General features: G+C 35.8%; 1 protein-coding gene across 13 annotated transcripts in view; it reads right to left on the reverse strand.

Moving 5' to 3' along the window:
* Positions 1-13,805, reverse strand: part of CHL1 (cell adhesion molecule L1 like) — a 207,024-nt gene that overhangs the window by 5,764 nt on the left and 187,455 nt on the right. For 7 of the 13 annotated variants that reach the window (XM_087887919.1, XM_087887924.1, XM_087887922.1 and 4 more), the window contains 4 exons: positions 12,790-12,905; positions 11,915-12,119; positions 10,794-10,916; positions 9,028-9,207 (listed from right to left, as the gene is read on the reverse strand). In XM_087887919.1, the coding sequence (XP_087744045.1) occupies positions 9,028-9,207; positions 10,794-10,916; positions 11,915-12,119; positions 12,790-12,905 (624 nt within the window). Of the gene's footprint in view, positions 1-1,165; positions 1,325-9,027; positions 9,208-10,793; positions 10,917-11,914; positions 12,120-12,789; positions 12,906-13,805 lie in introns of all 13 variants that reach the window. The other 6 variants (XM_034440548.3, XM_034440545.3, XM_034440549.3 and 3 more) reach the window with 1 other exon arrangement.

The raw sequence follows: 13,805 nt of genomic DNA on the forward strand, positions 1-13,805 counted from the left end.
TCGCCTTTCTGAACTGGTTTCATTTTTGCTTTGGAAGCTGAATTTTAAATTTCGATTATAGAGCAAAAATGGAGAGATATCTCGGTATCAGGCTCACCTATAATAGCTCAAGTTCTGCAGGAGATTATGCAAAAAAGCAGTTTCTTAACAGGAGCTTCCAATGCAGAGAAAGTGGGGAATTTTGAAGAGCAATGTGCCAATGTCCTAATGGGACATCAGCAGCATAATCCCAGAAATAGAAGGAATGTGTCTAGGATAAAGAACTAGCCAAGCACAAAGAAAAAGGGCAGATTTGTGAGCTGCAACTTCCACTGATATGGGATAATGCTTAAAGCCAAAGACTTTCAAGCTGCCTCTTTGGAGAAAAATGAAAACCTGTTTAGAAATCTGACATATTGTCTGATATCCACCTTTCACTCCAGAATTGTATTGGGAAAATATTTTCCCTCTTTTTATTATTTTAATCTCCCACAAAATTTTAATTTTGGCCAACAGCACTTGCAGAAACTAAGAACACAACATATTCCTGGCATGCAAACATTATTTGCACAATGGTTTTCTGTTTTCAACGGTAAAATTCTGGAACAACTTTATGCCAACTTATCTAAGAGTTATTACACTTGGATTGCAAAAATTTAAATAAAACTTCAGACAATTATACAGAAAATTAACTCTTTGCTGCCATCCAGTGGTTTTATTAAGTTCTACAGTCCAAGCATAAAGTAGTCCTAATTACCGGTACTCTTTATTTTTTCTGCATATATGGATTTGGAATTATTAATGGAAACTTGCTACTGAACGTAAACCAGAAAACTTGTGGTGGGTGAGATGGGTCTGATTACTTTAACACTAACATTTATTGCAAAGATAATTTGCAATTGTCAGTTTAACATTCAAAATATTAAGAGAAGTCTACATTTCCTGTACCAGATTTGCCCCAGCAGTACTTCTGAAAATTGTGGTGTTTGAGGATTATGAACTGGAAAACTACCTTTTTTTTCTGTTGAAATCAACAAGAAAAATCAAATTATAATAGGTGCAGTAAGTTCTGAATATATAACTGTTTCATGTTACAATTGTGCAATATATAATCTTAATATGCAGTTGCTAAAGTTTTGTTTTTGTGAGACTCATGGTCATCTTAGAGGCCTTAAGAATTTCTCACCTCTCCCCCTGGTCTCAATTACATCTGCAGAAATGCTATTATTATCAACCCAATTCTTAGTCATTAGTCGAATTGTATTTGCAGTTCCAGGATCAAGTGCCTCAACAGGCTGACTCTTTGGGGTGGGCTTAACTTCAGTAATCTTCCCGACAGCTTTACCTATGGAATGCACAGAGTCAAGTCAAATAGGGGAATTGGGTGAGGGCCTCAGGTTATAAAATTACAGAATCAGTACCAGTTAATATTAATAGGTTGAGCATTTATCCTTAGAGAATTTTGCAATTATGACAAAGAATCATTTAGGGTAATGATCATATGACACATTAATATTCATATAATGTATGTTCTAAATTGTATTTATTGTACATTTATAATACTGGATAATTTAGCCTAGTTTCTAAAAATTCAAGGAGAGCACCTTGAATTTAATAACAAATTCACTGATTTATTAATTTTAATTAAATATCCAAATAAATAAATTATGTTTATATAAATAAATGGAAAATTTAACGTTGCACAGAATTTCAATAAAACAGTTACATTTAAACCTATATTCTAGTGAATAAATGCTAGAATGTGCATTTTTTCCTTTAAAAACTCAACTATCCAAATTGTTCCAACTTTGTTGAAATAAAAAAAAAAACAGATCAAATGATTGATATAGAATTACCACCAAAATCAAATCTATAATTGAGTATTATAAAATATTTTACAGGAAAGAAGTCAAATTAACATAATTGTATGATAGTGCTTTACTGAAATATATATTATATTATATTATATTATATTATATTATATTATATTATATTATATTATATTATATTATATTATATTATATTATATTATTATATTATATTATTATATTATATTATAAATTAGAATTAAAATGTTATAAGGTTTGGTTCATCTTAGTAAACTGAACTAAAATTCTCTATTAAAACAAATAATGAGTCAGAAATCCTTCTAATAAAATTATCATCATTTGAACAAAGGCAAGTGTCTTCTGGGTTCTTAAGACTAAGGTAACCTTTTATAGCAGAGTTCATAACTGAGGGTCCTTGGTGCTCTCTGAACTTGCTTGTTTTCTTGCAGAAGCTCTATTACCCAAACTAGGTAACATCATCAGTGCTTGATGTTACCTAGTTTTGGTAATGAAACATCTGCAAGAAAACAAAGAAGCTCAGAGAGCACCAAGAACCCCTTGTGTCAACCTTGGACTATAAATATTCTTCTTTATTAGAGTACATAATTGAAATTTCAGGACTACATTTCATCCTAGGGTCGTGATGGTGAACCTATGGCATGCATGCCTGAAGTGGCACACAGAGCCATGTCACCTGGCACACGCGGGATCACCCATTCCTCTTCTGGGTTTCTGGCGTGCATGCATGCACGACAATCAGCTGGCCTTTTTGCATGCGGCAGTGCCGGAAACTAGAAGAGCTGGTCTTCCGTTTTCCTGTGTGAGCATGCTGGCCGGCCAGCTGATCGTCATGTGTGCATGTCTGCAATAAACCAGGAAGAGTAGCTGCCTGAAACCAGAAGTTCAGTAGCTGAAACTGGAAGTTCATTTTTGGGTGTGCACATGCGCCCTGGGCAGCTCCTCTTCCAGGCGTGTGCACGGACGCTCCCTTTTCGGCACTTGGTGCCAAAAAGATTCGCCATCACTGGCCTAGGGCATGACTAAAAGCCCTTCAAAAATTGTCTTATTAATATGGAGGAAAAGGAAAATGCAAGAATTTTTTTTCATTTAATTTGATACAAATTAGATTCTAATGTAATGTAAATTAAATCAAATTCTTTCTCTTAACCTTGCCTACATTTTTGCCTTGGTTACATCTCCTGCTGTCTGGTCCCGATACACTGTTCAAAGGTGGAACACAGTCATCAATCCAAGAAGCATTGGGAACCTTGGATTTATGTCATAATATATTCATTAATTTTTAAAGTATTATAAGCCACTTTCTGCTTTCTGCTCTAACAGAGTACTGGTTACCTCACTAAATAATTATTTTACTTCTGTTTCATGAATCAAATGAAAAGCGATGATGTAATTTTATTCTTTCGATTCTTTTAATCTATTTTATACTATATTGAGATAGTATAATTCTTTAAGAAGAAACAAAAAAGATGAATATTTAAATCCTAGATAGGAAACCTGAATATTATTTAACTCTTTAATCTTCTCTTAAATAAGATTTCCAAAATATTTTAAGCATTCTTTTTTAAGTAATAATTTATTATGCTTTATTTGCGCAGTCTATCTAATATTACAACTTGAAGTACAATGTATCTATCATAAGAGATAGTTATTAGTTCATAGACATAGTGGAGCTTGCAAACTCTTAGATAATTTGCATGTGCAATGCAGAAGCAATTATTTATTAGTTCTGGAATAAGCAAGCAAGCAAATAGCAGCTTCAAGAGATTAACACTCAGAAGATAACTGAAAGGGAAAAAGAGAAAAGATTAAAAATGGTTGGATATAGACAAAAACAGCAAAATATGACAAGGTTTTTCCAAAACAATTATTTATCAATTACAGCCTGTGCTTTAATTATAATAGTGCCAGAGAGAATTAAAGGGAATACCGTATGTTGATGGGTGCATTAAACCAACATTTGATGAGAAGGGTTTAACATAATTAAAACTATCTGGCAGAATTGATATTGCTAAATTAATTCCATGAAGCCGAAACTACATTTTCTAATCAAACTACAAATTAAACAGCAGGTCATTACAAGTTATTTTTTTTCCCTTAAATGCACAAAGTAGTACACTTAACATAAATGTTTTCTGAAAGGTAACAAGGGAAAAATGTATTATGTCAATTTCTGTCATTTCAAATAATCCAAACTATTTAAAGCTGTCAGATACACAGGATTGCAAATTGAAAGGAACAGGAGGCTCCCTTCAGTTCTGAAACCACTGTGTCAGGCATATTTCAGCTGCTGAAATACCTGCAAATTAAGCATGTTCCATCAATAGGTTTAGATGTCAAGTTTCAACAGGCATTTCTAATAACAATGTTTCTGTTATAACATTCCTTACAGATGTTCAAAGCATTTTGACCTTGAAACATTTTTACTCTTTTCTGCAATTCAAGATAGTTTCATGGTCAAGGTAAAATGGACTGTTTTGTTTCAATCTTAGAACCAATGCTACAGATTTAGAAGATTGCTATTTCAATTTTTTCTTACTGGCCTAAACACTAAGATTGAGCAATGGTTGTCTTTTTATGATTGAGTAACTTTTAATCTGTTGAGATGTTTTCTAGTTTAGCCATTATAGCAGAGACTCTACTGATGTTGAGAAGCTGATGTGGAGATGAAGGAAACTGGGAAGAGCAGCTAATCCTCAATGATACTGGCAGTTGGGGCTTAGTTGTTGCTGCTACAGGGGTGCCCAGTAGGCCCTGTGGGTGCATGAGGGAACAAGGAACAGTCAAAGAGGGAGCATAAGGTTGCAAGAACACTTCATGAAGGTGCAGTGTAGATTAGGGATGTGCACCGAGGTGTAAGGGTGTGAAGGACTCACAGTGATGGTCAAGATATGAGTGGCTGGTGTGGCACAAGCACAGAAGGACATACCCTAGTGATTTGTGACCTTCCTTACCAGCTTCCCAATTGACTTTCTGGGAAGCCAGGAGAGAAGGTTACAAATGGAGATAACATAGCCGCAGATCACTGCAATTGGTTGTTAAATGTGAAGTGGTTGCCAAATACCCAGATCATGAGTACGTGATCATGGGGTGCTAGGATTCCTGGATCTTCAAGGGCATTTTTTCAGTGCTGTCTTAATTTGCTGAATGCATGAACATAAGTCAAGGGCTACCTGTAGAACAGGGGGCCAAGCTCAAGGCCCATGGGCCAGATCCAGCCTGCAGGGTGCTTAAATCTGGTCCATGGGGTGGGCCTGGAAATAGCAAAGGACCGGCCTATGGTGCCTCTGGGAGCCAAAACCTGCATGCCCCCCCACACCCCATTTTGGCCGGCAAAGTCCTGCAGGAGGCGTCCGTCTCATCTCCCCCCCCTCCTGGCTGGTCCATGGAGGAGAACAACAGTGCTGATCTGGCCATCGAAGAAATTCAGTTTGACACCCCTGCAGTAGAAGATATCTTATATCTGCATACCTGGCAGTTATTGCTTTTTCTTTCTCTCTCTTTTTTTTTAAGGCTTCACTACAGATCTGGAAATCTAAAAACTGTTTTCCCAGTGCATGAAAATCTAAAGCCTACTGGTGTGATGTTGCAAGCTATTATCCGCATGCTCTTATAATTAGTTTGCAAAAAAGTATTTTGATTATGGAACATTTGCTGAGCTTTAGTAAGGCATGTACATTTTGTACATTTTAATTTTTTTTTTACCTTGTTGATGTTGAATTTTCAAGAAACAAATATTGTGATGCTTTGGGATGCATTTGTGTATTTGCATGCTGCATAATATTTATGCTATTATATTCCAGCAAACCTCTTTTGCAGGTTTGGAGGAGAACCCATCATCCATCCATCCATCCATCCATCCATCCATTATCTTTCTATCTATCTATCTATCTATCTATCTATCTATCTATCTATCTATCTATCTATCTATCTATCATCCATCCATCCATCCATCCATCCATCCATCCATCTATCATCTTCTATCTATCTATCTATCTTTCATCTATCCAACTATCCATCTACCATCCATCAGTGTCAGTGAAGTACTTGGTTTGAAATGTCTCAAAAAAAAAAAAAAGCCACAATGAATTGAGTTTTCCCTGCCTCACTTTTACTAAAGTCATAATGAAGTCAAACAAAAAGCAAAGAAAAGGATATCATAAAGCTGTTTAAAGACTTAATAAAATAGAAATGAGTATGCTGCATCACAGATATCCAATTAATATTAACTGCTGGATAAGGAGATTTTGATACAGGTTTTGGATTTTTACAAAAAAAAAATTCACATTAATATTCAGACATATTTCCCTCTGTAAGATCTCTGCAAAGATTTGGTTAGATAGAAATCCACTAAGGATAGTCTGGGAGTTCATTTTAGAGCTATACTTGGTACCTGAGGGAGATTAATAATGTGCCTATTAATAATGCCTTAATAATGTATACATTGCAGTATGCAATAATAGTTTGAAAAGATAAAAAATGAAGAACTTTAAGAAATAAATGAAAATACATAATACATTAGTAACAAAATATTTTAGGGAATACATTAAAGCTCACTGAAGTATAGTTATTAGTTTAAGAAATCCACAAGCAGTTGGGTTAATTTTTGTTTTTAATATCCAGAAGGTGAGAACTAAGAATAAAATCAACAGGCCCTCAGCTTTCTTCTTCTTTTATATCAAAGAACCCATATAAACATTAAATACTAAATTGTAAGTTCAAATTTCTCTTGAGTTTGGAGCCTTACAAAAATGAACGATACTTTGGAGACAATTGATTAACCTAACAATGAACTATTTTACTATTTCCCCAAGGTATGTCAGTTAAGATTCATCTTTATTACATAATGTTTTGAGTAATAACTTAATACAACAAATGGAAATATATCATTTATCTGCTATCCATCCATCCGATATATGAAGATTCCCATTTCATATCAATGACTCTGGGTGGTGTACAGAAATTAAAACTATCATAACAATATATACCCATCATGCTCAGTTAAATGGTAACCCCCAAAACAAAAGCCACATCTCCAACAGAGCTTACCAACTAACTGCCGGCTCAAATGTGTGAAGACAGAGATTGTATCTCCTCTTGAACTTCTCTTTTGAAGGCTAAATAAATTCAGTACCTTTAACCATTCCTCACATGACTTGGTTTTCAGTCCCTTCATGTAGCCTGCTCTGAATTTGTTCCGCGTTTCCAATAGCTTGTTAAAGCTGTGGTGTCAAGAATTGGACACAGTATGTGTGGTTTCAAGAATTACTCTGCCCCTGTTAAAACATCTTAAAGTGGCATTTGTCTTACTAGCGGCTGCATTACACTATTGCCACACTATTGGATTATTATACTACAAATTAATCTACCCAGTTCAGAATATCACATGCTTGTCTGGGCTATAGAACAAACGAATCATAGCCCAGTCAAATCAGCCAAACCAAAAAGCAACCATTGTTATGTGCTAATATTGATATTCTGATTCTGCTTGAAAGAATCAACTAACATCTTCCACGGAGAAAAAAAAGAAGTATTGTGTTTTTCAACAGAACTTCAAAGGCATTCTCTCTTTTTTTTAAAAAGCAATGTCAGTGGGTCTTCCACTGTTCCAGTTTCTGATTTAAATGGAATGTACTCCTATTCTAATAAAATAACCTATTAAGTGCAAGAAAAATATTTGACTGTTCCCTGTCAACACTGTTATTGTATGTTATTCACACTGATGAACTTGGGCATTTTCTACTTAGCTCATTCCGTCTGGCAAATTGGTGTGCCAATCTCACTTAATTTTACCAATTAATATTTAGTTGGTTCTACAGCTATAGAGACAGAGTTGTAAGTCACCCATCTGATCATATTTCAGCTGAATGATGGATGTAACTGTGCTAATGGGGGCTTTAATTGGAAATTAAATGGTTCATCTAGTGAACCCCCTGAATGTTACAGTTTAAAGAGTTGCAATTAAATATGGACTTCAAATTTGTCCATGTGTATATTAAAAGTGGTGCTCTGTTGCAGCAAACATTGTCAAATTAAATATAATTATATTTTTGATTATTATAACAATAAACCTATGTGATATCTTTTTTGCCTTTATAACCAAGATTCTTGGGCTCAGTAAAATGGCATAAAAGTTACATAGGTTTGCTTAAAGAAGTGATTTGAATTGTGGAGATGCCCTAATCTAATTTGCTGGATCAAAACCTCCTGAATCAAGGGAGCTTTTCCAGACTACTGGATTTTCTATGGTTGAAAGAAAGAAAGAAAATATCATGAAAACATGTATTCTGTCATGCTGCTAGTTTCCCTCAATTGCTCATCACCTAGCAACAACTGAATGCCACCAAAAGAGCTTCTCTGCACCATTGACTATTCTCAAATAGGTAAATGGTCTGCGGAGTATACCTTGTAACCCATCGTAGAAGTGATCAGCGGAAAGATTCCTATATGAGGGCTGTGAAAATTTTGAGTGGGCCACCTTCAGCATGTACCATGGGACTTCCTGCAGTCTGCATTGGAGCCACCCATTCTGAAAAATCTTTGGTATGCAATTTTCTGCAGTTTCCAGAAAATTCAAGTCCAGCCAAATCTTTTCAAACTTGAAAGCCCTGTGGCTAACTCTTCAGGAAAAAGCTCCTTCAGACCTCTCCTGTAGCATTTGCTGAAGAAGGCTGTTCTCAGCCTTCTCCTTTAACATGTGGAGAAAGAATGAAACAGAAACCAGTGATGCAATATAGACACTTACCTGGACTTTAGTAGTAGGATGCCACAGATATAGTGAAACATCAGGATGCTTCTCTTGGATCTTACGTAAGGGACAAGATCATTACTGTATGAAGGATCTTTGAGGAGTGTTTCATTTGTCATTTTGCTGAAATGAAACACTGCTCTGAAGTTTTGCACAGCCTAATATTCGTGGTATTGAGCTACTTATATTAACAAGTTTGCAAAATAAATCCATGTCTTCACAGCATTATCATAGGTAGCTATTTTGCAAATGTACAATATATTCAGAGAAAAGAAAAAGACAAAAGGGTTGGTGAGGAATATTTTTAGCAGATCATGATATGAAACCTTAAGTATCAGCCTTTTAATGATAAGCACTGTTCTCTTTCCTTCTGATTAATTTTCCTTAGGTCCAATACCCAGATGTTACGATTAAGATCAGATTTGCAGGCATTCAACCCTGCTTTTAACTTACTGTCATGGTTTACTGTTACTCCTTCCTCTGTAATAGGTTTTCCACATCCTTGCACTGTACAGGCCCTTGCATAGAATTTATACTTTGTGCTGAGGCTTAGATTAGACAATCTGAAGCTTAATGATGATGCATTGGTAATACTGATTTCATGCAAAGGCCCAATGTTATCAGTCTCATTAACTGAAAAACAAAAGAAGGAGCAGACACTATTTAATCAGACATCAACATTAGAAATCAGTTTAGTTGTTAAAAATGTATTTCATATGCCAACTTTATATTTCACCAATGTACAACATAAAACACTTTAACTGTAATATATACCCTGTTTCCCCAAAAATAAAACCAAGTGCTTATTTCAGGGTTCAAAAAAATTAAAGACAGGGTCTTATTTTCACCCCTCTCTCCCTCTCTCCCTCTCTCTCTCTCTCTCTCTCTCTCTGTCTCTCTGTCTCTCTCTGTGTGTGTGTGTGTGTGTGTGTGTGTGTGTGTACACGTACACACAGGGATGCATTGTGTCACACAGTTAATTACTGTGAAACAAAATATCTAGTGAAACTTTTGCTGTAAACAGAACATGAATCTAAGTAAAATTTACATGTAAAAATGTTATTAAAAATCATGATACAGTTCTGGGAACATTTATTTATTGAATGTATTTGCTGATAATCTCGTAGCAAATAATTCTACCAACTTGAATATTGAACCTGGAATATTTGCCGAAAATAATAGGTAATCAGAATCCAAGGCCATGATCTACTTAGCTCCTCACAGTTTGTTTATATTTTAATTTATATTCAATAAACTTCCAGCAGCTAATACAAAAGGAAAGCACATCAATGCATTTTTTCCAGTCATGGAGATGCAACTATATTCCATTTTAAAAAATCAGATTAATTTGATCTGTCAGTCAATGTTCTATCATTAGGAGTGAGATCACATAATTTTGGGAACTCTTGGAAGGTTACCACAATACAGGCTTTAGAATATGGTTTATACTAAGCATAGTTAATACATTTAACACTATATTCTATCATTCTTCCCTCAAATCTCACTGTTAACTATCTGCTTGCATCTTCCCCAATCATCAAACTGTGGATTTGGAAGAAAAAAAGAAAATCTTTGTGACTAATAAAATTAACCCTATAAAGATGGTATGGGGCAGAGGTGGGTTTCAGCAGGTTCTGACCAGTTCTAGAGAACTGGTAGCGGAAATTTTGAGTAGTTCGGAGAACCGATAGTAAAATTCTGATTGGCCCCGCCCCCATCTATCCTCTGCCTCCCAAGTCCCAGCTGATCGGGAGGAAATGGAGATTTTACAGTATCCTTCCCCTGCCATGCCCACCAAGCCACACCCACCAAGCCATGCCACGCCTACCAAGCCACACCCACAGAACCGGTAGTAAAAAATTTTGAAACCCACCACTGGTATGGGGCTGCAGTAAGATAGTTTTAATGCAGTATTTAAAAAAATACCTAGCTCTATGAGGTTAAAACACATATTTTCAAATCATGACTTCAAACAGTAAGCCTGCTAATCCTTAAAGACAATAAAGATTTACAGTAGGAATGTTAGGACAACTTAATGTCTCTGCCCAATTAGAATTTAATCATGGTTTATGTAATTTTTTTTAAAAAAAGAAACAATATTGAAAAAATAAAGGAGGAAATCCTTTCCGTCATATTTTGAAGTCAGCTAAGAATGATCTACCTTAAGGAGATGTTTTTTAAAAAACTCTAAACCCAAAGTAGAATATTTATATACTTACTCATTTGGTACTGCAACGTGTATCCAGTAATGAATCCATTAGGTTTCTTTGGTGGCCCCCATGACAGTGTTACAGAGTCTTTTTCAAAATTTAGTATTTTTAGAAAGTGTGGTTTTTCTGGGACTGTAAAATACATATGTAAAAATATGATCATGAATACACTTTTATTCATTTGTTCTTATAAAATTTATCCAGTTGGGCAATATAGGAAGTGTATCTAGATACAGAATAAAATAAAGTAATATAATATAAAAACAAAGCAAGTAAATATTAGCCACTCATTTCATCTCTACATATTACCAAAAATACAGACAACTTTTCAAAATATATCTTATTGGTTAAATTCTGTTAACTAATTCCCTAAAATGAACATGACTTTTTTTCAGGTTTCCAAAACTCAATTGGACTAGCTTGGAACATTTTAATAGTTTGCCTGCTGTTTAAAAGTTACAGTAGCTAAGTATTCAGCTTTGGAAAAATAAATACTATTTTATCAGAGGATTTCATTCACCAGTTTTTATAGAATGTATGTAGTTTTGGGGAAATCTAAGAAATGAAGAAAACAGGAGAGATTTGTAATTTTCTCTTTCCCCAATTCTCCCATTTGAAATGAACTTAGTCATTCTTTCTAAATCCTGCCATCAGTCAGCATGGCCTTATGGGCTTTTGAATCTGCACTTGAAAAGGAATGTGTTGTATTAAAGATATTAAGGAAAGTGCAAGAAAGTAGGGCATATGCTTTCAGTAGTACCTCCCTGTTTCTAACAGTGAATATTTGACTCCAGTGACAGTTTTTGTAACTCATTGGAGCTCTTATCTAATTTCTAATTGATATGAACCCATTGGGTTCTTAGAACATTCCAAGGAAGAATAATAAAACAATACACCTTTATCAAGCACAATAATAACAACTCTAGTATATATATATAGTTGCAGTGACCAACTATAAAAACTCCCTTTTAATAATGAGATATTAATTTGATATCGCCAACTGTGAGAATGCCCAGATAAGGGAACAATGACACACAACCAAGACAGCAGCAAAGGGAAAAAATACGGTGACAAAAGTTATCTATTCTTTTCTTTCTATTACCCTCCCCCTTCCCATTCTCCAACTTTACCTCCCTCTGGAGTTTGGAATTCATACGCAATGCTTTCAGGTCCATTTCCTTTGGAATTAAAAGCTAAGACGGTTAAATGGTAGATGCTAAAAGGCTCTAAACCAGGAATCATTCCATCATTTCGGTCTGCCTTAAATGTCAAGGAGTGTTTCTCTGGGTGATGATTTTTTTCATCCAGACGGTTTCGGATTTTCCACCAGTTGACCTGCAGAAGGGATATTTGCTTGAAGTTTTGAAGCAGAGACCAGATCTGACTCTTTGACAGCATTCACATCACTAAATCAGCAACACGCATGCACACACACACAGAGAGAAATACAAACACACCCATAGACAACCTAAGGTAAAGTTAAAGGTTTCCCTCACACATATGTGCTAGTCGTTCCCAACTCTAGGGGGTGGTGCTCATCTCCGTTTCAAAGCCGAAGAGTCAGTGCTGTCCGAAGATGTCTCCATGGTCATGTGGCCAGCATGACTAAATGCCAAAGGAGCACATAACGCTGTTACCTTCCCACCAAAGATGGTCCCTATTTTTCTACTTGCATTTTTTACGTGCTTTCGAACTGCTAGATTGGCAGAAGCTGGGACAAGTAACTGGAGCTCACCCCGTTACGCAGCACTAGGGAGTTGAACTGCTGAATTGCCGACCTTTCAATTGACAAGCTCAGCGGCTTAGCCACTGAGCCACCGCGTCCCTTATAGACAACCCAGCCAAAAGTTAAAATTAGATAAATAGGCTTGCATTTTGTAGAAAGTCTTCATCTAGTTCTTTTGCTGAGCTGGTTAAACTAATGTTTAACAAGCATTCTACAAAAGCGTATTAATAATTCAAGGATCAAGGTCAACTGTGGGAAAACAGGGAGAACAATATCTACCTTATATCCTCTAAGATGTCCACGAACCCGATCTTTTGGAATTGTGGACCAGATGACTTTCGCCAGACTGCTATTCATGACTTGCACAATTACGTTTGAAGGAGCTGCTTCTGGAACTGAACACAGAGGAAGAAAACATTTATATGATAGCCTATATTCAACAGATAGTAGTAGGTTTTTACTTTGTGCTTATATGAACTGTAAGTTTAGTATAACATTCAACCATCCTCAATCTCAGAGGATCTCTTTTGGAAGTGAATGAGAGTTAATGAACTAGAATTTCAAACAGTACTCCAGGCAATTCTGAGATGACAGATATGGCATCTTCCTCACACTTCATTAGCACATTAATAAATGGAGCAGGGATTCCTCTGGGTTTAGATTTAGGCCCGTGACAGCCATTTGATAACCTGGATTTAAAATGATGGGGCAGTATAATGAAAAGCCACACACATAATCATATGTCAGTAATAGTAGTGTAATATAACTGATAGCATCTCGCCTAAGCCTTAATCCATGGGCATATATTTGAGCTAGGCGCATTAAGATGGGATTTACTCCAATTGAAGTTAGCGGGACATATCTTGGAACAAATCCAAACAGAATTGGGCTTTATGAACTACAAATAGGACCTGCAACAAGAAATCCAAGTCTGGAATTCAGTTCAAGTCAGCCAACTTTTGTCTCTTCCAGTCCCTTTCTTTTCCATTCGCTAATCAGATTTATGCATTTTCTAAGCAGGTACAGTCATTCTCCAGATGCACTATATTTCTTGTTTCTAACTATTGCCCATACTCTTGAAAATAGCAAAGTCATTAATATTGTGTTTTAATATGTTCACCCTTTTGTCAGACCGCACTAGGCTAGAAAGTAGGAGTCTGTGAGTTCAAATCCCGCCTTAGCCACAAAAGTCAGCTGGGTGAATTTAGCCTAGTCATTCTCTCTCAGCCGAACCCATCTGACAGGGTTGTTGTTGTTGTTGTTGTTGTGGGGAAAATAGGAGGAGAAAGGTGTGT

Source organism: Pantherophis guttatus, chromosome 2 (genome assembly GCF_059756535.1).
Source record: "Pantherophis guttatus breed Tessera chromosome 2, ASM5975653v1, whole genome shotgun sequence".
NCBI classification, from domain to species: domain Eukaryota; kingdom Metazoa; phylum Chordata; class Lepidosauria; order Squamata; family Colubridae; genus Pantherophis; species Pantherophis guttatus.